The sequence below is a fragment of the Helicoverpa zea genome, chromosome 5 (assembly GCF_022581195.2).
Source record: "Helicoverpa zea isolate HzStark_Cry1AcR chromosome 5, ilHelZeax1.1, whole genome shotgun sequence".
In the NCBI taxonomy this organism is placed as follows: Eukaryota; Metazoa; Arthropoda; class Insecta; order Lepidoptera; family Noctuidae; genus Helicoverpa; species Helicoverpa zea.
Genome location: NC_061456.1, coordinates 5,539,237 through 5,565,336, shown reverse-complemented (window position 1 = coordinate 5,565,336; position 26,100 = coordinate 5,539,237). Strand labels below are relative to the sequence as shown.

Genomic DNA, 26,100 nt, shown 5'->3' with positions numbered 1-26,100 from the left:
TCAGCTCCTAACCCTGTGGCGGATATTTGCAGTAGTGGGCACTACAGGCTGTATGATCACAACCCTTATTTAGGTATTCATGACATCACACACATTTTAGGTATTCCCTTAGGGTTGTTATACACATAAGCGGGCTGGCATTATTTGGCACATCTGGGCCATAAAATCTAATTTCAATATGTAGATTAATGAATTTATGAAATGTCTACTTCAATGCACAGAGAACATTATCACACACATACAGTGATTCAGCCTGGGCATGAAAATAACCCTTGATATAGCTTTGATGAATATCATCGTATGCATGATAAAAACAAAATAATACCTACTCATGTAAAACAGATAAGGAGTTATCTAGTCATATAATAATTATGAATATTGAAATAAGATAAAACCAAAATTCCCTGTGCTTGTTTTACTAAGATTTTTTTAACAGCTGAAGATAAGAGCAATAAATATATCTCTGTTGGTGTTCCCAGAATCAAATGGGGCATTCCCTGTATGATCAATTAAATTACGCAATACTACCTGCAAAGAAGATCACTATTTTGGTAGACGAAGGACCTCCTTAGTGGTATGGTGGTACCAACTGCCTTACCTATTTTGGTTGTTTTGGCCAGAGATTTATAAAATCTCTTTGCTATTGTCAAACACTTAACACTGAGATGGGTTTGACTGCCATTGCGATTCTTATAATGGGGAGGTAGTACAGTTCAGAGAACTCCTTAAAAGATTACAGCTGCTGACCCTTTTTTGAGTAAATGTTTTAAATCACAGTCATAAATAATAACACAAGATTTAAATTGTTCTACGATATATTATAATAATATAATACTCTTTATTAAATATTATTCCATAACTAAACTATTTACATAATATTTTCACAGTCACATTTGAGGTCATTGTTGATCATAATGCTTCATGAATGACAGAAACACGTTAAACACCATGGTTGCTACATTTATATAAAAAACTCTATATTGTGTAGGCAGGAAATAAAAATTTATGAACTGCACAGGTGGCCAATAGAGACAATCTCCCTGAAAAAAAAAAAATCTTTTAGTTTTACAAAGAAAATTGATCAAAATCTGCATAAATAAATCAAATTACTTACCAAATATGAAAATAAGAATTTCGTTTTAATTTCTGCTGTACATTCCTTCCATGTTTTTGTTTCTAAAAGCCCCATTCCATAGTAAAATGTTACTAATGTTACTGGTGATGCAAGTGCTTGATCCCAGAAGATCTTTATGAATACTGTTTTTAAATCTACTTTTGGTAGTATTTTGTCTAAGTAAACATAGTAGTAGTGATGTAAAGGCCCCATCGCTGTCCCCACAATAAACATTCTAGCTGAAAAAATAACAGTCTGTATTATTATCTTACAGATTCTAATATTATAAAGCTAGAGTTTGTTTGAATGCTTGAGATTTGAACAATTCTTTCAGTGTTAGATAGTCAATTTTATTTATTGAGGAAGTTTTTACATGTAACATGTAATATGTATGGAGTAGTTTCTACAGAATGTACAACGAGCAGAAACTATTAATAATTGCAAACAACAAGCCTAAAAGTAATTAAGTATAGGCAAGAATAGAATAATATCTATTTGTATATAACAGAAGTTAAATATACTTGAATCTATGGATTATGTGATACCTACTATAAAACACTGATAATTTAAATTCAAATTGATAATCTAGCATATATTATTTTAAAAATATGCAATTCAAATATAAATACCTGCTCTTCCCCAGTCATATCTGTTTGGTAAAACTTTTGATTGGTATTCAAATTCCTGCTGCACCAAATCACCAAAAACCATGCATACTCCAGAAGTTATGCTATTCGTAAAAAGTAAATTTTTCTTAAAAAAAAATGTTACACCGCGCCGAAATATTGATTCCTTTCTTGTTTGAAATTTTAGCGGGGTGACTTGTTTTATTCCAATGAACGCACGACGGGCTGAAAACATTATTACAACCTGAAAAAGAAATATAAGTAATGTACTTTGTTCTATTTATTTTCACACTTAAAAAATATCTGGTTTACCTTGTAATCATAATCATAAAAAGACACGAGGGATGTATGAATTTAAATTTAATACTGCGCGCATAATGCACATCTCTTTCATTGCATCAGCTCTCCATCCGCTGAAAACGTGAAAATGACCTAATACTGAAAGAAAAGCGGAAAATGAGTGAACGTGAATGAACTTATTCCCTGAATGGAAATTCCATCCATTGACGTTGTTGACATTTTTGACAGTTGTTGTCTGACTCAAACCCAGAAGAATAGATTCATACTGGAGCCGAGCCGAGCCAGCAGAAAGGAACATCAAAAACAAACAATTATTGCCGGTACGCGCGCAATTTAGAGCGAACTTAAAGGCAAAATAAGATAAAGTCAAAGTCAAACATAAAATGTAGATCTTAAAATTAAATAAAATAGTGCGCTCTGTTCTGTCTATGGTGAGACGTACAAATATAGTTTGGACTACGTACTACGTAAAATAAGAAATTTTTACGATTACATCTAGAATCAAATTATATCAAAATCTAAATTAGTCATTTAGGAACTCATCGACCGTGTAGAAACATTTCTCAATTAGAATTTTTTGCAATGTAAATGATAAATGTTTATTCATAACACAAGTTTAATCAGTTGGTTTTACTAATATTGTATTTTATTCAATAGTTTTACAAATGATCTTATGATAGGGAAATATTAAAACTAAGTATCAAAATATTCATCCGCATCGCTGTCAGCTGGGATCGTGCCCAAAAAGCTGGCTACATTGCCACGCTGGATGGCAATGCATATCCTTTGACCGAAGCATAGGCCAGCCCTTTGGTCACGAGTGGACTCCACTAATCGCTTACTGATTTCTCGAAAGAGTCTGTGGGCACTTGGGCCCCATGGTCCCAAGGTTTCAACCCCAAACGGCTCAAAAATGCAATTGCCGGTGAGGTTTACATATTTGTGCCGTTTGAGGTTTTCCGCGGCTGCAGCAGCTGCACCGACACATATATGTTAAATAAATGATGAATGATAAATAAAGTTATGTGCGGATGTCTGTAACAATTTTCGAAAAAATATAAACCTCCTCTAGCACTGAGAAATTGTGTCGCCTATTACTTTTTACTAAAAGTACTTTTTACTAAAATTAAGTAGAAGTAGAAGTTTGTGCAGTAAAAATTGCTCATTTGCGGTTTAAAAATTGATTACGCTTTTGCTACTCATAGTTTGAAATCCATTAAGAACCACGAATTCTTGGTGTATGTCAGAAGTCAGAAATGACACATTAAAAATTAAAAAAAAAAAAATCAGAAATGACATTGACACTTGACAGTGGTCTATTTCTTTTTGTATTTGTAATTTTTCTGTCTGATATTGACTGCTCAAAAGCTAATATTTTCAAGCACGAGAGCTTAATAAAAATCCAATATCTGTAATCCATTTGATAGTTCTAATTTGATTGGCATAAAATGCCGAAGCGACGTGAAAACTTAGATTTTTCTGGTTTATTTAAATTAGACGTATTATTACACCTTGATATTACTACGTACAGTTTTTACGAAGTCGGGCATAAGAAGTTTTTTGCCTTTACTAGCGATAAAGAGTTAATTTTTATATACATTGATCCCCAGTCTGAAAGATTTGAATATAATTATGATTGGGACTTCCTGGATAATCCAATATATTGTATGTGCTTTGAGCCAAGTGGTACATGGGTGATTATTGTTAGTGAGCAGAAGGTTCTCTTGGTGCCATTTTTACCGCTGTTCAGCCCAAAGAATGCTTTTGATCAAAAGTGGTCACTTTCGAGGGTAACAGTCTTACCTCTGGGAGTAATATCAAAGCCAACATCTTTAGTTTGTTGGTTGACAAAGGAGTCGGAGAGTGTGTTAATTATTGGCTCAAAGGTAAATATTTCTGAGTGTCATATTATGCATGCCATAGGAACTAGACTTTCACATGTTTTTCTATATACTTTCCTGGAATTTGTGTTCAACCGTGGTAGTTATGTTGTACTTAAATAAATAAATAGTTTATAAGTTTGAATAGTAGTAATTCCAGTGCATTTATTTTTCAGACAGGATCAATTGCATTTTATTCTCTGGATACACAAAGTATTGTGGGAGAGTGCAAGGTGCCTGGAGAAATAACTGACTTACAAATCTGTTTTGATGACTCATTGGATCTGCTGACTCTTCTGGTGAGTATGATAGTAGAAGTTATTCAAGTAATTCTTTATAAAAAAAACTTTGAAGCTTCTATGTCCCTTGTGTTCAGCTACAAAGTTTTTTAAACTAACATCTTGACCTTAAGATTATAATATTTATTTATTAGATAAAGGAACCCCAACATAATACATTAGGTACATAAAATATTCCTTACTAAATGTGCTGCAATGGTATGCACGAGGAACATTTGAATTGGCTTTGAGACAAACAGTAAATCAGAGTAATAAACTATCAAATCAAATGTCTTTATTTTCAGGCTGCATTGGCATAGATATATACCTTAAAGACTAACATACATAATATTATATTATACAAACACTGTTAGTATATAAAACTATGAGACCTGTAATCTGAATAAAATACTGTGCTGTTCACGTAACATTTGTCACTCAGCCTTTACTTTATTATTGCATAAATACTATAAATAGTTGACAGTTGTATTAAGCTGCATCATACTGTTTCTAGATATCTATCAGCCAATCACAACAATGCAAGCTAGTGTTGGAACACCGTTCATATGGCTACAACTGGCTGCAGCAGACAAGAGCACAAAATGACAGAGACAAAAAGGACAGTTTCATGTCTTATATCAAACAGTTGTCAAAGGATAAGATTACATTCTTTATACAGGCTGGTTCTAAAGGTAAAATGTAATATTGCTTATTTTTTATTATTAAAACGATTGATCATTATTCCCATAGTGTATCTTGATATTTAATAATAGCTGCGTTCCCATGGTTCTACCTGTATCCTGTATAAACTTCTGCCCATACCTGAATAAAATGTAGCCCATGTTGTTCAGGAATAGTGTTGCTTTTAAACAGTGAAAGAATTCTTCATATTGGTTCAGTAGTTTTTGAGCCATTATTTAAAACAATAAAAAAATATTTCCTCTATATTTTTTTTTTGTATAAATTTACTATTTTTACAAATTAAACTAAATTGTAACTTAAAAATTTCAGATGAAGGAAAATCTCAAACAGTTGAGTATGTTTTGAAGCCAACAGAATATTTGCCATTGTTTAGAAAAGGTTCCAATAACTGGGCTTTGACAGCACAATATGTGAATGGAAGACATTTCCTAACTGCTTTCGAGTTAAATGAAGGAACTTTGATTGTAAGTAACGTCAAAAAAAGAATAAATATTCAAATAAGAAAGCTTATCATTATTATGTTTACCAATATGCAAAATTATCCTTGAATTATTTGCTTTCTGATTATTTTAATCTATAATGTAACAGCTCTGTTTCTTTTACTCTAAAGGACTTTATCATGAAGACTTGAAGTTCTCATTTTTTTCTAAATGAGGACTTCAATCTCATTTTTTTTAGTTTAAAAAGAAATACATTTATTATGTACATGTCTTCTGATGAATGTTTCAGTTGGAAAGTCCTGAAGAAGATACTCCAACTAGAACACTAAGGCCTCATATAAGGAAGGATGGTTTATATGTCCAAGGGTTGTGGTCTCAAAGGCTTATATATCTTTTGAGAAAGAAGGAAGTTGAAGTGCACTCTTCAAGCTTTTCTGTTATTGAAGTAAGTGATTTCTATGCTGATAATGAAATTGTATTAATTCAATTGTTTGTGTGCATAATTCAGTCACTCCATTCACAAAGGATTCCATAAGCATCTTATGAATATAAATACATACATTACTTAAATAATACTTAATACATTTTATCTGCTGGATGCAGGTCGCTTCCAACAGGTATCTGTGGAGACCAAAGGGGGAGGCCTATGTTCAGCAGTGGACGTCCTATGGCTGAGATGATGATGACATTTTATCTTAGAATGGGAAAATATTTTGTTGTACCATTCCTTATACAACGATAAACCAAGCAATGTTTTCAATGTTAATTGATTTTAGGGTCGTTTCGAGACATTAGTCGGCAGTAAAAGCAAGTCTTCAGAGCTTTGGCGTGCAGAGCTAATAGGAGATGTTCGTCGAGGTCACTTGATGTCGTCGCGAGAGCCGCCAGCGATGCCCGGCGGGTGGCGGGAACCTACCTTTATGTGCGATCTTCAACTGCCCCGGTTTAGCTTGGAGTCCTGCCTTATTGTCACCAATAAGGGAGCTTATATTCTCAACACTGTGTAAGTGTAGTTATAGCAAAGCTTTTCTTAATCATTTTTTCTTTTTTAACTTCACGTGGACTTGTAAATTTTGGCATGTAACTAATATTATCTAGAAAGTATACACTTAATTTTTATTGTGATCAATTCAATAAACTTTCGGTAATGCAGGGGATGAAACCCATGAAACGTCATACCTATTTATTGCTTTTCGTTCTTCTTAGCATCGGGAATGTATCGGGATAAAATATAGTCATTGTTACTCGGAAAGAGCTCTGAATAATTTTTCAAATCGATTCAGTAGTTTCGAAGAGTTTGAGGTAGAACAAACAACAAAATGTTTCCTCTTTATTGTATTAGTATGGAAGTATGGACTAGTGTGTTATATTAGTGAAAAAAAATCGTGGTCAATGTTGAGATATTGATTGAGTCATGTCAAGAGCTCGTGGTCAAGGGCACACGGGGGCACACTGGGGCACACGAGGGCACACGGGCCACGGGCCACAACCACAAAACGCCGCCACTGGCATATTTCCTGTAACTTTCATTCATTTTATATGGACTCGCCGCACACGGTTGGCGCTGGTGGCGGCCATACGCTACAAATTGTCGCAGCATGCTTCTTGTGACCCGCACCGGCCACTATACGGCTGTCGCGCGCTTCAGCTGCTTTTGTGGCAGTTTCTTGACTCTTGTGGCGGCGTTTGTGGCTGTCGCGAGTGGCCCGTGTGTGGCGACACTAAGTCAAAGCCGTGCATCCGGTTAGACTGGAAGACGACCCCAACATAGTTGGGAAAAGGTTAGGCAGATAATAATCGTGTGTTATTTGGTGTTGTAGTTCTGACGCGTGCGAGTGGGTGGTGGGCGGCGTAATGCGCGGCTCGTGCGGCGCCGACACGTGCGCGGCGCTGGGCGCGGCGCTGCCCGCGCTGCTGCGCGCCGCCGCCGACATGCTGCTGGCGCGGGGGAAGCTGCCTCTAGCCGACTATCTGTACTCTATGTCGCAGCGCTTCGCTAACAGCGATGAGGTAAGTTCTGACACGTGCGCGGCGCTGGGCGCGGCGCTGCCCGCGCTGCTGCGCGCCGCCGCCGACATGCTGCTGGCGCGGGGGAAGCTGCCTCTAGCCGACTATCTGTACTCTATGTCGCAGCGCTTCGCTAACAGCGATGAGGTAAGTTCTGACACGTGCGCGGCGCTGGGCGCGGCGCTGCCCGCGCTGCTGCGCGCCGCCGCCGACATGCTGCTGGCGCGGGGGAAGCTGCCTCTAGCCGACTATCTGTACTCTATGTCGCAGCGCTTCGCTAACAGCGATGAGGTAAGTTCTGACACGTGCGCGGCGCTGGGCGCGGCGCTGCCCGCGCTGCTGCGCGCCGCCGCCGACATGCTGCTGGCGCGGGGGAAGCTGCCTCTAGCCGACTATCTGTACTCTATGTCGCAGCGCTTCGCTAACAGCGATGAGGTAAGTTCTGACACGTGCGCGGCGCTGGGCGCGGCGCTGCCCGCGCTGCTGCGCGCCGCCGCCGACATGCTGCTGGCGCGGGGGAAGCTGCCTCTAGCCGACTATCTGTACTCTATGTCGCAGCGCTTCGCTAACAGCGATGAGGTAAGTTCTGACACGTGCGCGGCGCTGGGCGCGGCGCTGCCCGCGCTGCTGCGCGCCGCCGCCGACATGCTGCTGGCGCGGGGGAAGCTGCCTCTAGCCGACTATCTGTACTCTATGTCGCAGCGCTTCGCTAACAGCGATGAGGTAAGTTCTGACACGTGCGCGGCGCTGGGCGCGGCGCTGCCCGCGCTGCTGCGCGCCGCCGCCGACATGCTGCTGGCGCGGGGGAAGCTGCCTCTAGCCGACTATCTGTACTCTATGTCGCAGCGCTTCGCTAACAGCGATGAGGTAAGTTCTGACACGTGCGCGGCGCTGGGCGCGGCGCTGCCCGCGCTGCTGCGCGCCGCCGCCGACATGCTGCTGGCGCGGGGGAAGCTGCCTCTAGCCGACTATCTGTACTCTATGTCGCAGCGCTTCGCTAACAGCGATGAGGTAAGTTCTGACACGTGCGCGGCGCTGGGCGCGGCGCTGCCCGCGCTGCTGCGCGCCGCCGCCGACATGCTGCTGGCGCGGGGGAAGCTGCCTCTAGCCGACTATCTGTACTCTATGTCGCAGCGCTTCGCTAACAGCGATGAGGTAAGTTCTGACACGTGCGCGGCGCTGGGCGCGGCGCTGCCCGCGCTGCTGCGCGCCGCCGCCGACATGCTGCTGGCGCGGGGGAAGCTGCCTCTAGCCGACTATCTGTACTCTATGTCGCAGCGCTTCGCTAACAGCGATGAGGTAAGTTCTGACACGTGCGCGGCGCTGGGCGCGGCGCTGCCCGCGCTGCTGCGCGCCGCCGCCGACATGCTGCTGGCGCGGGGGAAGCTGCCTCTAGCCGACTATCTGTACTCTATGTCGCAGCGCTTCGCTAACAGCGATGAGGTAAGTTCTGACACGTGCGCGGCGCTGGGCGCGGCGCTGCCCGCGCTGCTGCGCGCCGCCGCCGACATGCTGCTGGCGCGGGGGAAGCTGCCTCTAGCCGACTATCTGTACTCTATGTCGCAGCGCTTCGCTAACAGCGATGAGGTAAGTTCTGACACGTGCGCGGCGCTGGGCGCGGCGCTGCCCGCGCTGCTGCGCGCCGCCGCCGACATGCTGCTGGCGCGGGGGAAGCTGCCTCTAGCCGACTATCTGTACTCTATGTCGCAGCGCTTCGCTAACAGCGATGAGGTAAGTTCTGACACGTGCGCGGCGCTGGGCGCGGCGCTGCCCGCGCTGCTGCGCGCCGCCGCCGACATGCTGCTGGCGCGGGGGAAGCTGCCTCTAGCCGACTATCTGTACTCTATGTCGCAGCGCTTCGCTAACAGCGATGAGGTAAGTTCTGACACGTGCGCGGCGCTGGGCGCGGCGCTGCCCGCGCTGCTGCGCGCCGCCGCCGACATGCTGCTGGCGCGGGGGAAGCTGCCTCTAGCCGACTATCTGTACTCTATGTCGCAGCGCTTCGCTAACAGCGATGAGGTAAGTTCTGACACGTGCGCGGCGCTGGGCGCGGCGCTGCCCGCGCTGCTGCGCGCCGCCGCCGACATGCTGCTGGCGCGGGGGAAGCTGCCTCTAGCCGACTATCTGTACTCTATGTCGCAGCGCTTCGCTAACAGCGATGAGGTAAGTTCTGACACGTGCGCGGCGCTGGGCGCGGCGCTGCCCGCGCTGCTGCGCGCCGCCGCCGACATGCTGCTGGCGCGGGGGAAGCTGCCTCTAGCCGACTATCTGTACTCTATGTCGCAGCGCTTCGCTAACAGCGATGAGGTAAGTTCTGACACGTGCGCGGCGCTGGGCGCGGCGCTGCCCGCGCTGCTGCGCGCCGCCGCCGACATGCTGCTGGCGCGGGGGAAGCTGCCTCTAGCCGACTATCTGTACTCTATGTCGCAGCGCTTCGCTAACAGCGATGAGGTAAGTTCTGACACGTGCGCGGCGCTGGGCGCGGCGCTGCCCGCGCTGCTGCGCGCCGCCGCCGACATGCTGCTGGCGCGGGGGAAGCTGCCTCTAGCCGACTATCTGTACTCTATGTCGCAGCGCTTCGCTAACAGCGATGAGGTAAGTTCTGACACGTGCGCGGCGCTGGGCGCGGCGCTGCCCGCGCTGCTGCGCGCCGCCGCCGACATGCTGCTGGCGCGGGGGAAGCTGCCTCTAGCCGACTATCTGTACTCTATGTCGCAGCGCTTCGCTAACAGCGATGAGGTAAGTTCTGACACGTGCGCGGCGCTGGGCGCGGCGCTGCCCGCGCTGCTGCGCGCCGCCGCCGACATGCTGCTGGCGCGGGGGAAGCTGCCTCTAGCCGACTATCTGTACTCTATGTCGCAGCGCTTCGCTAACAGCGATGAGGTAAGTTCTGACACGTGCGCGGCGCTGGGCGCGGCGCTGCCCGCGCTGCTGCGCGCCGCCGCCGACATGCTGCTGGCGCGGGGGAAGCTGCCTCTAGCCGACTATCTGTACTCTATGTCGCAGCGCTTCGCTAACAGCGATGAGGTAAGTTCTGACACGTGCGCGGCGCTGGGCGCGGCGCTGCCCGCGCTGCTGCGCGCCGCCGCCGACATGCTGCTGGCGCGGGGGAAGCTGCCTCTAGCCGACTATCTGTACTCTATGTCGCAGCGCTTCGCTAACAGCGATGAGGTAAGTTCTGACACGTGCGCGGCGCTGGGCGCGGCGCTGCCCGCGCTGCTGCGCGCCGCCGCCGACATGCTGCTGGCGCGGGGGAAGCTGCCTCTAGCCGACTATCTGTACTCTATGTCGCAGCGCTTCGCTAACAGCGATGAGGTAAGTTCTGACACGTGCGCGGCGCTGGGCGCGGCGCTGCCCGCGCTGCTGCGCGCCGCCGCCGACATGCTGCTGGCGCGGGGGAAGCTGCCTCTAGCCGACTATCTGTACTCTATGTCGCAGCGCTTCGCTAACAGCGATGAGGTAAGTTCTGACACGTGCGCGGCGCTGGGCGCGGCGCTGCCCGCGCTGCTGCGCGCCGCCGCCGACATGCTGCTGGCGCGGGGGAAGCTGCCTCTAGCCGACTATCTGTACTCTATGTCGCAGCGCTTCGCTAACAGCGATGAGGTAAGTTCTGACACGTGCGCGGCGCTGGGCGCGGCGCTGCCCGCGCTGCTGCGCGCCGCCGCCGACATGCTGCTGGCGCGGGGGAAGCTGCCTCTAGCCGACTATCTGTACTCTATGTCGCAGCGCTTCGCTAACAGCGATGAGGTAAGTTCTGACACGTGCGCGGCGCTGGGCGCGGCGCTGCCCGCGCTGCTGCGCGCCGCCGCCGACATGCTGCTGGCGCGGGGGAAGCTGCCTCTAGCCGACTATCTGTACTCTATGTCGCAGCGCTTCGCTAACAGCGATGAGGTAAGTTCTGACACGTGCGCGGCGCTGGGCGCGGCGCTGCCCGCGCTGCTGCGCGCCGCCGCCGACATGCTGCTGGCGCGGGGGAAGCTGCCTCTAGCCGACTATCTGTACTCTATGTCGCAGCGCTTCGCTAACAGCGATGAGGTAAGTTCTGACACGTGCGCGGCGCTGGGCGCGGCGCTGCCCGCGCTGCTGCGCGCCGCCGCCGACATGCTGCTGGCGCGGGGGAAGCTGCCTCTAGCCGACTATCTGTACTCTATGTCGCAGCGCTTCGCTAACAGCGATGAGGTAAGTTCTGACACGTGCGCGGCGCTGGGCGCGGCGCTGCCCGCGCTGCTGCGCGCCGCCGCCGACATGCTGCTGGCGCGGGGGAAGCTGCCTCTAGCCGACTATCTGTACTCTATGTCGCAGCGCTTCGCTAACAGCGATGAGGTAAGTTCTGACACGTGCGCGGCGCTGGGCGCGGCGCTGCCCGCGCTGCTGCGCGCCGCCGCCGACATGCTGCTGGCGCGGGGGAAGCTGCCTCTAGCCGACTATCTGTACTCTATGTCGCAGCGCTTCGCTAACAGCGATGAGGTAAGTTCTGACACGTGCGCGGCGCTGGGCGCGGCGCTGCCCGCGCTGCTGCGCGCCGCCGCCGACATGCTGCTGGCGCGGGGGAAGCTGCCTCTAGCCGACTATCTGTACTCTATGTCGCAGCGCTTCGCTAACAGCGATGAGGTAAGTTCTGACACGTGCGCGGCGCTGGGCGCGGCGCTGCCCGCGCTGCTGCGCGCCGCCGCCGACATGCTGCTGGCGCGGGGGAAGCTGCCTCTAGCCGACTATCTGTACTCTATGTCGCAGCGCTTCGCTAACAGCGATGAGGTAAGTTCTGACACGTGCGCGGCGCTGGGCGCGGCGCTGCCCGCGCTGCTGCGCGCCGCCGCCGACATGCTGCTGGCGCGGGGGAAGCTGCCTCTAGCCGACTATCTGTACTCTATGTCGCAGCGCTTCGCTAACAGCGATGAGGTAAGTTCTGACACGTGCGCGGCGCTGGGCGCGGCGCTGCCCGCGCTGCTGCGCGCCGCCGCCGACATGCTGCTGGCGCGGGGGAAGCTGCCTCTAGCCGACTATCTGTACTCTATGTCGCAGCGCTTCGCTAACAGCGATGAGGTAAGTTCTGACACGTGCGCGGCGCTGGGCGCGGCGCTGCCCGCGCTGCTGCGCGCCGCCGCCGACATGCTGCTGGCGCGGGGGAAGCTGCCTCTAGCCGACTATCTGTACTCTATGTCGCAGCGCTTCGCTAACAGCGATGAGGTAAGTTCTGACACGTGCGCGGCGCTGGGCGCGGCGCTGCCCGCGCTGCTGCGCGCCGCCGCCGACATGCTGCTGGCGCGGGGGAAGCTGCCTCTAGCCGACTATCTGTACTCTATGTCGCAGCGCTTCGCTAACAGCGATGAGGTAAGTTCTGACACGTGCGCGGCGCTGGGCGCGGCGCTGCCCGCGCTGCTGCGCGCCGCCGCCGACATGCTGCTGGCGCGGGGGAAGCTGCCTCTAGCCGACTATCTGTACTCTATGTCGCAGCGCTTCGCTAACAGCGATGAGGTAAGTTTTTTACCTATCAGGTTCAAATATTGGATATCTGCAAAGGAATATTTAGATGTACATAACCGGGACTTTATCGTTACATAATTGTAAAAAAGAAGTACGATACCTTTTTCTTGAATTTGTGGTGGCGTCGTGGCAGTTTGGTACTAGCCAAACCTGAAATCGAACCTACACACCCATACTTGAGGGTTTGGTTCTTTACCCACGAGGCCACCACGCAACGTTTCCAAGTTTGTATGTACTTTATAAGTATATCTCAGACACAGATCAGTCATTGACTGATTTAAGATGAAAGAAAATATATCGAGGAAACCTGGACAATAGGTAGTTTGAAATCACCTCATGAGCAAGTATGGTGATAAACACTCAATCCCTCTGTGTGTGAGATGAAGTGCAATTTTTTCATTGTTTAAATATTTTTTTAAATTCTCTTATATATTTTCCAGTTTCAATTAGATGGCTGGGTGACGCGTCTGGGCGTCTTTGGCCGACTAAACGAGATGTCTTCGTATAAAAAATCTGGCAATATCGGCGACGTTTCTACAACGTTGCAAATGTTAGCTACCTTGGTCAACATAAGCAATGGGACCTTGGATAAGTTTAATATGTAAGTATGAATTTATTTATAACCCTGCCTTGTAAATGACCTCGTATTCCGATCAGTTGAATTTAGTTCTTATGTATTAGAAATAAGGTGTGTATTTCACTGCTTGGTGATCAACTACCAAACCTAGCAATCTAATTTTGACAGAAGTGTGGAACACTCATATCTTTTACATACTTACCTTCTTCGTATTCGTACCCTATTTCTTTCGTTTAAGTAAATGTACATTGTAGAATAATATATAATATTTTTTGGTTATTTTAGGGAGAGCGACCTAATAACACTGAAGCCGGTTGAATTGTTGGAGCTATGTTCGTTCTCTGCGGCTGTGGGTCTCTGGGAACTGGCACCTGTATTCAGCATTCATTCTGGGCACCCCAGTTTGTTGCTATCAGCATTAAAATCCAGAAAGGATTTATGTCGCGGCGCCATCCATTGTCTTTTAGAACAAAGCTGCATAGTGCCGCTTTTGTTAGAAGAAAATGGACAATGGTTATTTGATTACATCATCGAGAATTGTAATAAATTCGATACTGACATTTTGAAGGTAATTTGTCTAAATTACATACTCTTAATTATTTATTATTATTTTATTTATCAGAAAGAGCTACATAATTACAATGTGTTTAAAAAACGTACATATTATGTTAAGAGAATTGAATTAATTATGTATAACCTTTTTCAGTGCTTGTGTCTATGGTTGAACCCCATGCAAGACTTACTACGCCCTGTAATGCGTGATTTGAAGCAAGGCATTACATCTGTTTATGTGAGTACTAAATAATATCGGAATAACCTAAATAAATGATGTTGTTGTGTAACTATTCTATACCAATCCATTGTTATGCAATTAGAAAAAATCGATAGATAAGTTACAGAAATCCACCGTTTATTTATCGTTTCAGACAACACGACTGCAGCTTTTAATATCAACATTCACGCAGATTGCTTGTGTCATTGACTCTAGAGAGCCATGTCCAGAGATACATTTGCAACTCAAACTATGTCCGGACACTTGGAAGAATCAGTTTACGCCTAAGAGAGCACTTAGTTGTGGCTTGTCGCATTGGGCGGTGGTCGATGAAGGAAACGCGAAAGTTATGATGACTAATACACCTATTAATCCTAAAGTGATTGGGAGAGTAGTTGATGTAGCGTGTGGAAGACATCATACTTTGGTTTTGACTGAGAATGGGGTAAGTTATATGTTATATTTTATTTTATTGCTCTGGTTATTTTTACTAATAATGGTTTGATTTTACTACTAAGGCCCAAGTTTACAAAATCATAAACATGAGTTTTTTTTTAATTACTGTTTACTTTGATGATTAGATGTGAAAATTCTCAGTAAACAATAGTTTTAAGAAAAATCGCTTATGTTGTTGGTGAATATAAGTCTAAGTCATATAATGGTATTTAATTAATTATATTATACGCTATAAATATTGTAGTGACAACATTGCTTTATTTACAGAATCAATTTTCGTACTAAATAACAACTCTCCTAAGAATTTCATCTATGATCATGAAAAACACTATTACATAAAGGTTTATGTGAAAAAAAAAATCTTAATATATTACGTTGCTTAATCTGTCAAGTCCTAAAAAATAAACATACACATTACACAGATATACGCGGCAGGCGACAACTCGTTCGGTCAGCTGGGCGTTGGCGCTGCGTGGCGCGGCGGCGTCGGCGACGACGCGCGGCCCGCCGGGGCCCTGCTGCCCGTCGCACTGCCGCACCAAGCCAGTGCCCCCATCGCCATCATAGCTGCCGGACACTACCATTCTGCGGCCGTTGATGTTGGCGGACGGCTTTATACTTGGGGGTGAGGCTAAATTTAACAAGTTCATTGTACATTGTATGTTATGGTGTGGACATAAGACGGCACCTTAAACATCAATAAAATTGCGCAATATTGAAAAAGATGTTGTCCAATAAAAATTGTAGACTCTATAACTTATTGGACAATCTTTATTATTAAAACGCGATCCATAAGTTACCAGAATTAGTAATATTCCTCAATTTTATTGATTGTCTAGGTTGCCTCTAAGGATTTGTAAAGTATATCAATAATTAAAATTGGAATATAAATGATTTATTGGTATATCTTGTTTCTAGATGGGGTGTCCACGGTCAGCTATGTCACGGTAGCATAGATGATGAATTTTCACCCAAACTGGTCACAAAGTTCCAAGGCAGAAAGGTGAATATTTTAAGATTTTCTATACCTCACTAATACCTAGGTACTCAAAAAAAAATCTTGTGTGCGCAAACGAGCCATCCAGTAGACCCTCAAGTGTAAGATGGCTGCCAAGAGCGTCCCAGTCCAATATACAACGTGTAATGTTAAATACGCAAAACCTCAAACATCATAAACGATTTTCAATTCAATTTACTAAATTCTTTTTGTTGACACTTCAGTCAAAAATGTTAATGAAGATTTTTTTGAAAAATATATTGTAAAGGTTATTAGGTTTAATTGAATCTCCTCATTGTTCCGATCAAACTAATTTTAGCCATCGTGAAAATCTATGAAAATGACGTAAAATTAGTTTGTAATCAAAATACTATTGCTTTTTTCCTCAGGTTCTAAGCATAGGTTGCGGCGCTTGTCACTCGGTAGTGCTGACTCAGAACGGCGAGGTGTGGGCGAGCGGCGCGGGAGTGTTCGGCCAACTCGGCAGTGCGTCAAGACAGAAGGCGTCTATACCGCGACGAGTTGTGCTGCCCGAGCCTGTGCGGGCCATCGCTGTGGGGTACTTTCATAATGTAATGTGGCGTTTTGATCTTTAATACTGTAGGGATAAGGTTCAATGTCTTCCGTGCAATATGAATGTAGCATTTTGATCTTAAAAGCTGTGAAAATAAGGTTAAAAATCAATGGGGAGTTCGAAACTGCTTGTGCCCAACACACGAGCAGTTCATAGTTACGGATTACGTTGATATTGTTTAACGCATAGCCTTATTTGTTTGACCGTAGCCAGTGAATTCACTCGGCCAGGGTACACCTTTATTTATTTTTTGTTTTTAAATAAAAATGGATGGATTGTGTGACAGTAGATATGGTAAGAAAGAATAATGTACCTGGTGAGATTACGGCAGATAGAAAAGTATGGCAGGAGGAAACATGCTGCGCCGACCCAAAATAAAATTGGGATAAGGGCAGGAGGATGATGATGATGGATAGTTTTTGAACTTATTCAAGTGAATTTTCAATACGTCCATTGCAGCTGGCTTTAACGAACTCGGGAGCGGTGTACGTATGGGGTGCTAGTCCGCAGCAGGTGCGGGCGGCTGATGCACGACGCTCGGCCGAGTCGGCGGGCGAGTCGGCCGCAAGACGCCCGGCCGAGTTGCTCGCCCGCAGCCCGGACGAGATACCCGCCCGCGGCCCAGCTGTGCCACCCGCCCGCGGCCCGGCCGAGCCGGTCTCCTCGCCGCCCGCGCCCGACCCGCACCTCGTGCCGCAGCGACTCAATACATGCAATGTCACCGGGGACATCGTACAGGTAAGCTTGGTTATTATGAGAATCAAAATGCTTTCTAACACCCACTAGGTATATTATTATTTTATTGGAAAAAGTTTTATTATTCAATTATCATACAAAGGTAATTATCATACTTTATTATTTTTAGTTAGCAGCAGGTTGGCATCACTCTTGCCTACTGAACAACGCAGGCACACTTTACTCTTGGGGCCTCAACTTTGACGGACAGCTAGGTCGGTATACATTTTAATGTTTGTCATAATAGACCACTAACTATTAAAATATACTTCATTTTAAATTATCGTCGCATCTTTGTATTCAATCACAGGAAGTGGGGATCGAAAGCAAATTACGATTCCGACTGAAGTCAAGATGGCGACGGATGCTCAGCCGGACATTGTTAAAAATAATAACGCTAAAACGCCAGAAGCTGATAAGAAGGACTTTAAAACCAGGGCTCTCGTGGCATGTGGAGGAGACTTCACGGTTTATATAGACAACGATGGAAGAATATACGCCACCGGCAATATTCATCAACAGGTAAACTATCAAATAAGATTTTTTTATTTTTAATGTTTTGAAGTCAATTTAACTAATATATGAAATGAACTTTTTTAGCTCAACAGTGAAAAGGACAAAGGTGGCAACCGCGTCATAATGATGAAAACAACAAAACGTGTCATTAAAATACCAGCAAGTCGAAACAATAAATTCTTATTCCAACCTGTTGACAGAATTGATATTATGTTTCCATTCGACATAGAAGCACAAAGAAAACCAATCGAAGGCAGATTAAATCCATTAACTTCAATTCAAGATTTCTCAAACAAATCATGGGCGGATGATATTATTCTCATACTAAAACCGTGGCTAAACGAGGAAAACTTTAAAGGAAACTGTAACATGGCTGCTAAGTTCGCATATCACAACAAAATGTACTCCGAATGCCTAAGATTGTTGTTGAACAATTTGAAATACGAACTACAAGGCGATCAAACATACGTAACACACACTTCCAAAGAAGAAAATCCAAGTTCTGAGGAAGGAGATTCTTCGAAGAAAGAAGAACTAAACTTGATAATTAAAAACATCATGTCTAAACGCATCAAAGATGTGTCTATGGCCAGTCTGAATTCGGAACCATATCCGCCAGTGGATCCAGCTACGTACAAAGCTTTGCCTTGCTGCTGTGATGAATTGAAGTATTGTAAAACAGGAGAATCTATAAAATCGACGATCGATGAAATGGAATGCGATATCTCCCTCAAAGCGGCTCAAATAATAGATCAATGTATGAGCATATTCCCTGTAGACACAGAATTATGGGAATTGTGCTTCCGTCTTTCAAAGAATTTCTTCTTAGAAAATAATTTGTCTATACCAAAACTGGAAATAGTGTTGCGCAAATATATGGAAACTGATTCTGCGACGATGGCGGCAGCTATTATGTACTCGAATGATTGCGCTCAGTATAGCAAGATACTTTCTCCGAAATTTTACTTAAATATGTGTAGTAATGTGTTAGATACTTGGGGATAATTTCAGACAAACTCGGGATCGTATCGATTAATCGATATGCGACTTGATTCGACTTGGCAGCTGCGTGTAATTGAAAAATAGCTAACTTGATAGCATCTCATAAAAAAAAACAATCTAATATGAAATAAAAATTAATCAATGTACTCAACTATATCTTCATAGTGTCTATGTATATCCAATTTTTATCAATCCGTATTCAAATAGTAGTTACCTACCCTATTTAAATGGAAGTACTCTTAGTACAGATTATAGTTCCCAATGTATTTACATTATACCTATTGTTGTATAGTTTTTTTATTCCTCATGGTTGATTTTTTAGACATATCGACTGCAAGCAAGCAATACCTCCTATCTGACATTTTTGTTTCAAAAAACCAAAAAACTTGTATCTACCATAAACTACCGTTAGATTCAAAATAAAAACAAAAAACTTTATTAATCAATACTATGCTTAGAAAAAGAAAACTTGGATTTTCAGTATCTCATTATACCTTCCTCGGAATAAGGATTTTATTAAGTTTTATTGTTCCCCTTTAAAATCCACCCGGAGTCAGATAGGAGGTATTGCTTGCTTGCAGTCGATATTTATATTAACTATCATTTCAAATAATTGAATCTGTTAAATTTGAATTTTAAAGTTTATACTGGTATTTATAGTGTATTATTATATTATGTTTTTGATGGTTTGTATAATGTATTAGTTGTTATAAAAACCACAGTGACTGAATTTGTGAACGAAATGAAATTATTGTCGAAATTACTTTCTGTCGAACTCGAATTTATTTTTTACTTTTTAGTGTTTTTTTTTAATGGTTGTCTCTCAATTGTATCCGGCCTGTCTAAAATGTTGTGTTACTCTAGTCATTAATGATATGTTAATTACTGCTATTGCTAATTAGTTGACATAGGAATGAGTTTTTATAATAAAATTAAATAGTTTCAAGTAGAAAAATGCACTGTATCGTGTGTTAGGTACCGTTAGTATACGATGTTACTAGAAACATGTCTCGCCTATTCTCGAATAATAAAACAATAAAACCTTTCTTATATGAAAAAATTTTGTTATTGAAGAAGTATTAATTTTTATGATAACGTAATTTTATGCACTGTTGTATGACCCTGATTTAATTTGCATGTTTGTCACGGCAATTCTCCTAAACAGCTTGCTCCCTCTTCGAAGTAATTCTAATCTATACTAATATTATAAAGAGGAAAACTTTGTTTGGTTGAAATGGATAAACTCAAAAACTACTTGACCGATTTTATTCTTTCACCATTAGAAAGCTATATTATCTGCGAGTAACATAGGCTATATTTTATTCCGGTGCGGGCAGTAGCTCCCACGGGACGCGGGTGAAACCGCGGGAAAACGGCTAGTATATAATATACGCGGGTACTACGCGGCCAGCGATCAACACTGCGACACGCGGTCAGTGTGCGGGCTGACGCTTATGCTGTCGACAACTTGGGCCTAAGCCTTATCTCTCCTCCGAAATGAAAATCCTATTGAGTATAGAATGTTTATTTTTGTAAAACTATATTTACAAAATAAATACAAGGTAAATCATTGACTTTAAAATGCAAGAAGCAAGTCAACGGTCTTCAAAAAGTAAATATAAATAAATCGGAATGAAAATAACGCTAATATAAAATAAGTATTCAGAAATAAATAGTAAACACATAAAAAACAAATTATATAAATATGCCGTGACTCGTTCTTTAGACATTGCACTGAGATTAGCGAATTATGGGACATGTACGGGGATTGAATCAATGACATACAGATATACCCAAAGTACATTCAAATCTGATTCACACACGATTACTTACGAGCGAATCTATATTAGCTAACTTATTAACAAAGAAGCCCTGGTGTTTGAGTGGGTCAAATTAATGATCAGACACTATTTCTAAAACTAGAAATTGATTGCTTTTCCAAAGTATGCAGCCATGTTCGCTTCACGTAGAGCTTCCGCGCATGTCTGAAATAAACATGTAAAATATATTAAACATACATAAAAATAGCCATTGGCATTTTCTTGGGTAAATCAAATGATAAAGGCTAAATTAAAGAATTTTGTGGTGGACCAGTGGTTAAAGCATTGCTGGTGTCTCGACACATCTGTTAACAAATTGGTCTTGATTGATTGGTGATTATAGTTCGGCCATTCAGAGAATGCGTTCCTGACACGTCGCGATTGAACTGACGACGTAATAACATTCATTGATTATTGATATAATAATGTTGTTTTAATGCTCCTCAATTGTTAAAACGGTAAACAACCAGCAAAAATATTTTTATCGTAACTGCAACGCCATTGCAAAGTTACGTCGTCAGTTCAATCGCGACGTGTCAGGAACGCATTCTCTGAATGGCCGAACTATAAAAACAATGATATCTTGATCTCGATATAATGACATCTCCTTATCTCGATATAGGTAATAAAATGTCCACTAGTCATTCATGAGTCGGACAGTAAAAGAATGATAATTATAAGAATACTGACGGGATGTGCGTGGCATACACGGGCGACGTCCTCAGCGGCCGCTCCGTACTCTTGCGCCAACACTGCCTCGTTGATCAGCTCACCGCCGCCCTGATACAATATTGCTTTCATTATATTTTCTCACAAAGAAGTGGAAACCAAATGAGCAAATTCTTTTGTATGGTATGTGTGGTGTGAAACATCATGCGCATCTTATAAGGTCGACTTATTATCGTACGTATTTGCTGTATATAAAACACATAAGGGTGATTTATAATTCTCGTAAGGATGACTACCTATCAACACAAAAACTTTTCGATTATGCCCTAATAACAAATCATCCTGTAATCCAACTATTTTAATCATAAACTGAATAAGTACATTTTCAATGTGATTCTGATTGATTTTACTGGTATGTTACTAGCACCAAAACTTACGGGTCCAATGATGTGGGTGCCGAGGATTACATCTGTCGTCTTGTCAGACAAGACTTTGACGAAGCCTTCTGGCTCGCCGTTAGTCTTCGCTCTTGAGTTAGCCAGGAACGGGAACTTGCCCACCTTGTATGCCCTGCCCTGTAAGACACAAATTGTATGGGTTAAATAACTGTTTAAAGAATACATGTACCTATATTTATTTTGTGTTATTTAGTGAAATGAAAACATACCTCTTTCTTGAGATCCTCCTCCGATTTGCCGACCCAGCCGACTTCGGGTGTCGTGTAAATTACAGATGGTATCGCGTCATAGTTGAAGTGTACTGACATACCCTGAGAAATAAAAGAATTTACGATTGTTTAAATTACATTTGCGTTTAGAAAGAAACCATATACAGACGTATGATAAGATTTCTACTGATAAGTGATAAAATAAGACATTCAAGACAAACATCACGAAATCTAATCTAAAAATATATGAATTTAGTTTACCTTAATTCCCTCCACGCATACAATTCCTTCATCTTCAGCCTTATGGGCCAACATGGGTCCATGAATGCAATCACCAATGGCGTAAATTCTGAAATGTACAATTCTATATTAAGTATTGTTATTAGATTGCGCGCCACACTTTATTTTAGTACTGCAATGCATTCCTCATTGCATGGTCAATTTGCATACTGCATTTACAGGACTTCTTTCGTTGTGCAGACTCTATATACCAACATAGATATCTGTAGTAATAGACGTCAGTGCTTGACAACAACTGATTTATTCATATAAAAACTCATTACACAACAACTCCCCTTTTAAGAACATAACACACATACACTTCCCTGTATGTTTCCCCCCGTTTCCACGCCTCTGCGCGGCTTGCAGGACCGCCGTCCAAACTCAACTCGGATGGTGGGCGAGCGTGTTCCATTATTTTTGTCGATAAAATTGCACCAAAATACGTATTTTATAATAAATTTTGAAAAAATTTTCATCACCGCTGTCACCATGTAGTAATAGACGTCAGTGCTTGACAACAACTGATTTATTCATATAAAAACTCATTACACAACAATATCTATATAGATTATTATGTTACAATATTTACCCAGGCACAGTGGTTTGGAATTTGTTGTTGACAGGCACACGGCCACGGTCATCCAGGGCAATACCAACGTTCTTGAGACCCAGGTCCGTGGTGTATGGCCGACGGCCAATGGAGATCAGAACAACATCACAGTCCAACTAAAAACATTAATTTCCATTAGCCACTGTAGGTTCATTTAATTTGTTTTATTTTAAAAGTAAATGGCTTACAGTTTCCTTAGATCCACCTTTGGCAGCTTCAATATCTACTATAACCTTGCCACCACTTTTCTTAACTCCAGTTACTTTCGTGTTGAGCTTGAACTTCATTCCCTCCTTTGCAAGAATCTTTTGCAAAGTTTTAGCAACTTCAAAATCAATTCCGACACCTACAAGATACATAAAAAGTGGTTGAATGCAAAATTATTATTACAAATCAGAAATACAAAATAAATGTTTTATTTTATACCTCCAATTGTACCAAGGAACTCGATGGCTGTTACTTCAGCACCTAGTCTTTGGTACACAGATCCAAGCTCCAAACCAATGACGCCGGCGCCAATGACTAACATTTTTTTAGGAACAGATTTAAGAGAAAGCGCTCCGGAAGAGTCAATTATTTGGTCTTCATCGAACTGTTGATACAATATACAAAATTCGATTAATGTACTGTGACAACGGGTTTTTTATTGGTTGAAGTTGTGCAGTGAACTCCTTTACTAACCGTTACACCAGGGAATGGCGTCACCTCAGAGCCAGTCGCGATTAAAATGTGTTTTGTGTTAATTGTTTCTACTCCCTTTTCTCCCTTCACTTGCACCTTCTTAGGGTCAATAATGGTTCCTACTCCTCGGACAAGTTTCACCTGAAAAAGGTATACTTATTAAAATTCAAATGAATGTTTTATTATGTATTATTCCCCAAATTTAATTTCCCTTATGCAGATACAATTGCAACTAATACAATGTGCTGCCAATAACACAAAAGAAGCAGGACAAGTTATATAGTTACATGTAGACCATTATAAGCACTGCCTTTTTATGTGTCTGTAATGGTTCACTGAGTCGGGTATTCTTAAAAAGATTAATTTAAATCGCAAAGTTTTTAAATTAGTCCTACATGATTTAGATTTACATGATTGTTTTTTTAGGATTTTATGGTTTTGTTGAGGGGTAACATGTACATTAGATCCAGGAGAGCTAAATACATAAGGGTGGTCAGTTGAATAGATATAATAAGATATAGATAGATGTTAGAAGCATCTCAAGAACCATTTAAGAACAGAAACTAAAACTCTTAAAAATTATTACCTTGTTCTTGTTGAATAGCATGGCAATCCCTCCTGTCAGAGCCTTAACAGCATTTCTTTTGTATTCCATCATTTTATCAAAGTTGTAGGAGACTGGGCCAGTCTCAATGCCTCGTTGTTTGAAGTCATGTTTGGCCATATGGTATAAGTGAGAATTATGGAGCAAAGCCTTTGATGGAATGCAGCCAACATTAAGGCAGGTACCACCGAGAGTAGGGTCCTTTTCAACTGACACTGTCTAAAATGGTAAATTGAAACAAATCATTGTATATTTGTGACCCAGTTTGATAAGTATAAAATAGGTGAAGGTTTTAATTCTTTGTTACCTTAAATCCCAGTTGCGCTGCTTTAATAGCGGCAACATAGCCGCCAGGGCCCGAACCAATCACCACTAAGTCGGCATCATGGGTGGTTGCGTATGCTCGACTTGCATTCTTTACAGGGCCTCCTTTCTGTAATTGACATTAATTATTGTCAATAATTACAGGCAAAGGTATAGTCTAAAGGCATTCAATATAATAAGGTTACAGATTTTATAAATATTTTGGATTTTTCATATGTTTCAGCAAGAGTTCCTTTAGGTAGTTTCACTACCCTAATGTTAAATCTCATGAAAATATGCAGTCATTAAAAGATAAATATTGCTTTAGGAAGAAAATCTTCTGATGTTGCATCTTCATTTTAATTTATAGCACTTTAAAATTAATAGCTATTTAAGGTTTGCTGACTTTTAGATGCTATAAAGATATGTACTAAAATGCAAAGAAATTTTGAGACATTACAGCAATCATGAGAGCCCCAGAAAGAGGTTCAAGGTCTAATCTACAATACCTCGGTCTGTAATTTACAACATACACCACAAATGGGTATTTGTTTGTTTAGATTCTTTTCTATCAAAATAAATGTTAAAATTCATTACATTCATTACAAAAGACAGAATGCTATGGACTGAGATCGGTTACAAAATTTGGTACTAGACAAACATGATTCAGCAATTTTATTTTACTATGATGTCATTAATACCTAAGGTTTCTTTGACTTATGAACCACATGAAAGAGTTGTGATTGGGCACTTAAACCAGATGGAAGCTCAGATGACTGTCTTTGCCAGGGTTTACTGGCAGTATAATAATAAACCTAAAATTGTATGCATTTCATGTGAAAGGGTCAAAAACCGAATGCTTTCTAGAAAACCAAAAATATGGCAATTCAACAGTTTGTCATGTGGGCAAAACCGCGTGTACTTAATACTGCGACTGGATTAGCCGGATTATAATAACCTAGTTAAATTGATAGGCTACTTATTGTATTTTATGATATTGCAGTTAGATAACACTACAAATCAAAGTCAAACAAATCAAGATTTCTTGTTTTTCTGTTTGATAAGAAAATATTTATGTGACAGTCGGTCACATGCTTGAAGGTCAATGCATTCTAGAGGACCTAAAAAAACTAATATATCGTAAATAAAACATACAATTTTCAGAAAAATGGCTACAACTTGTATTATTGCCGGTGTTTTATAATTATGATGAAGTTTACCGTGGAGGAATATTGGATTTGTATTCGAATCATTGCATAACATTTGACAGCGTTTTGAATTTTTTTCCAGGAATCAAAGTTAAGATTTAGATAATTTTCCATACTTACCCTGTACGCCGATGAGGCAATTCTAAGAAATATGTAGACCATTACTGGTGATTTCCTAATTTATTAATAGGATTTCTAGATATAAAGAAAAATCGGAACCCTGGCGACCGATGGAACAGAACGAGCAAACGTCAAATAATAAATGAAGTGCCAGAATTCCTGCTACGGCTATAATCGAATATTAAGCAGAAAGATACACATCTCTCTTACTCGCACTAAATGTACAGATTCTACCTCTTTGGTGGAAAGAACGAGAGAAGAAGAATGCTAAAAATCACAATCGTTGAAATTGAAACGACATTTCATTTTGAGTGTTGCTATAGTTGCCACTTGAATGTAACTTCCAAAGTTCCAAATACGAAATCTCAAAAAATAAACGAACCTCTGTTACTAACAGGCAGTAGCAGAGTTGCGAGAAATAGTTTTCATTCTAGAGATATAAACAAATGACACATTCTAAAATTATATTGTAAATGTATCAATAACAAAATTAAAAACTTTTTCAATGTAGTAATACTGAAATGCGCGCGCTGCTAGAATGCGAAGTTTGTTTATCAATCAAATCAAGCGAAGGACGGTGTCTGGTGGTGTCTGTTCTGTAAAGGGGAGCGTGTCTTACGTAAATCGATTTTAGAAAACGTTTGCTATATTTTTACACTATTTGTAATCAAGTTTC

At 42.7% G+C, this 26,100-nt stretch overlaps 3 protein-coding genes across 4 annotated transcripts; 1 reads left to right on the top strand and 2 right to left on the bottom strand.

The window, feature by feature from the left end:
* Positions 1-797: 797 nt before the first annotated feature.
* LOC124630217 (mpv17-like protein 2) lies at positions 798-2,239 on the bottom strand. Its single transcript, XM_047163983.1, has 4 exons — positions 2,053-2,239; positions 1,744-1,984; positions 1,115-1,353; positions 798-1,040 (listed from the first exon to the last, which is right to left on the bottom strand). The coding sequence occupies exons 2-4, from the start codon at positions 1,973-1,975 to the stop codon at positions 900-902; spliced, it is 612 nt and encodes a 203-aa protein (XP_047019939.1). The 5' UTR covers positions 1,976-1,984; positions 2,053-2,239; the 3' UTR covers positions 798-899.
* A 1,149-nt stretch (positions 2,240-3,388) lies between these two features.
* Positions 3,389-18,737, top strand: LOC124630219. Its single transcript, XM_047163986.1, has 18 exons — positions 3,389-3,926; positions 4,097-4,219; positions 4,713-4,890; positions 5,210-5,364; positions 5,630-5,785; positions 6,117-6,343; positions 7,161-7,350; positions 13,272-13,432; positions 13,694-13,976; positions 14,115-14,198; positions 14,335-14,625; positions 15,059-15,261; positions 15,555-15,639; positions 16,023-16,205; positions 16,667-16,945; positions 17,073-17,157; positions 17,253-17,464; positions 17,543-18,737. The coding sequence occupies exons 1-18, from the start codon at positions 3,489-3,491 to the stop codon at positions 18,461-18,463; spliced, it is 4,254 nt and encodes a 1,417-aa protein (XP_047019942.1). The 5' UTR covers positions 3,389-3,488; the 3' UTR covers positions 18,464-18,737.
* Positions 18,738-19,969: 1,232 nt separating this feature from the next.
* Positions 19,970-25,590, bottom strand: LOC124630215 (dihydrolipoyl dehydrogenase). Of its 2 annotated transcripts, none has more exons than XM_047163981.1 (12): positions 25,425-25,590; positions 24,101-24,226; positions 23,776-24,012; positions 23,190-23,330; positions 22,935-23,100; positions 22,697-22,854; positions 22,488-22,624; positions 21,878-21,965; positions 21,617-21,718; positions 21,387-21,524; positions 20,971-21,060; positions 19,970-20,445 (listed from the first exon to the last, which is right to left on the bottom strand). In XM_047163981.1, the coding sequence occupies exons 1-12, from the start codon at positions 25,464-25,466 to the stop codon at positions 20,380-20,382; spliced, it is 1,491 nt and encodes a 496-aa protein (XP_047019937.1). In that variant the 5' UTR covers positions 25,467-25,590; the 3' UTR covers positions 19,970-20,379. The 2 variants fall into 2 exon arrangements, 1 of the variants encoding a protein (XP_047019937.1); XR_006984398.1 differs by having other exon boundaries at positions 20,339-20,619; positions 20,849-21,060.
* Positions 25,591-26,100: the final 510 nt, after the last annotated feature.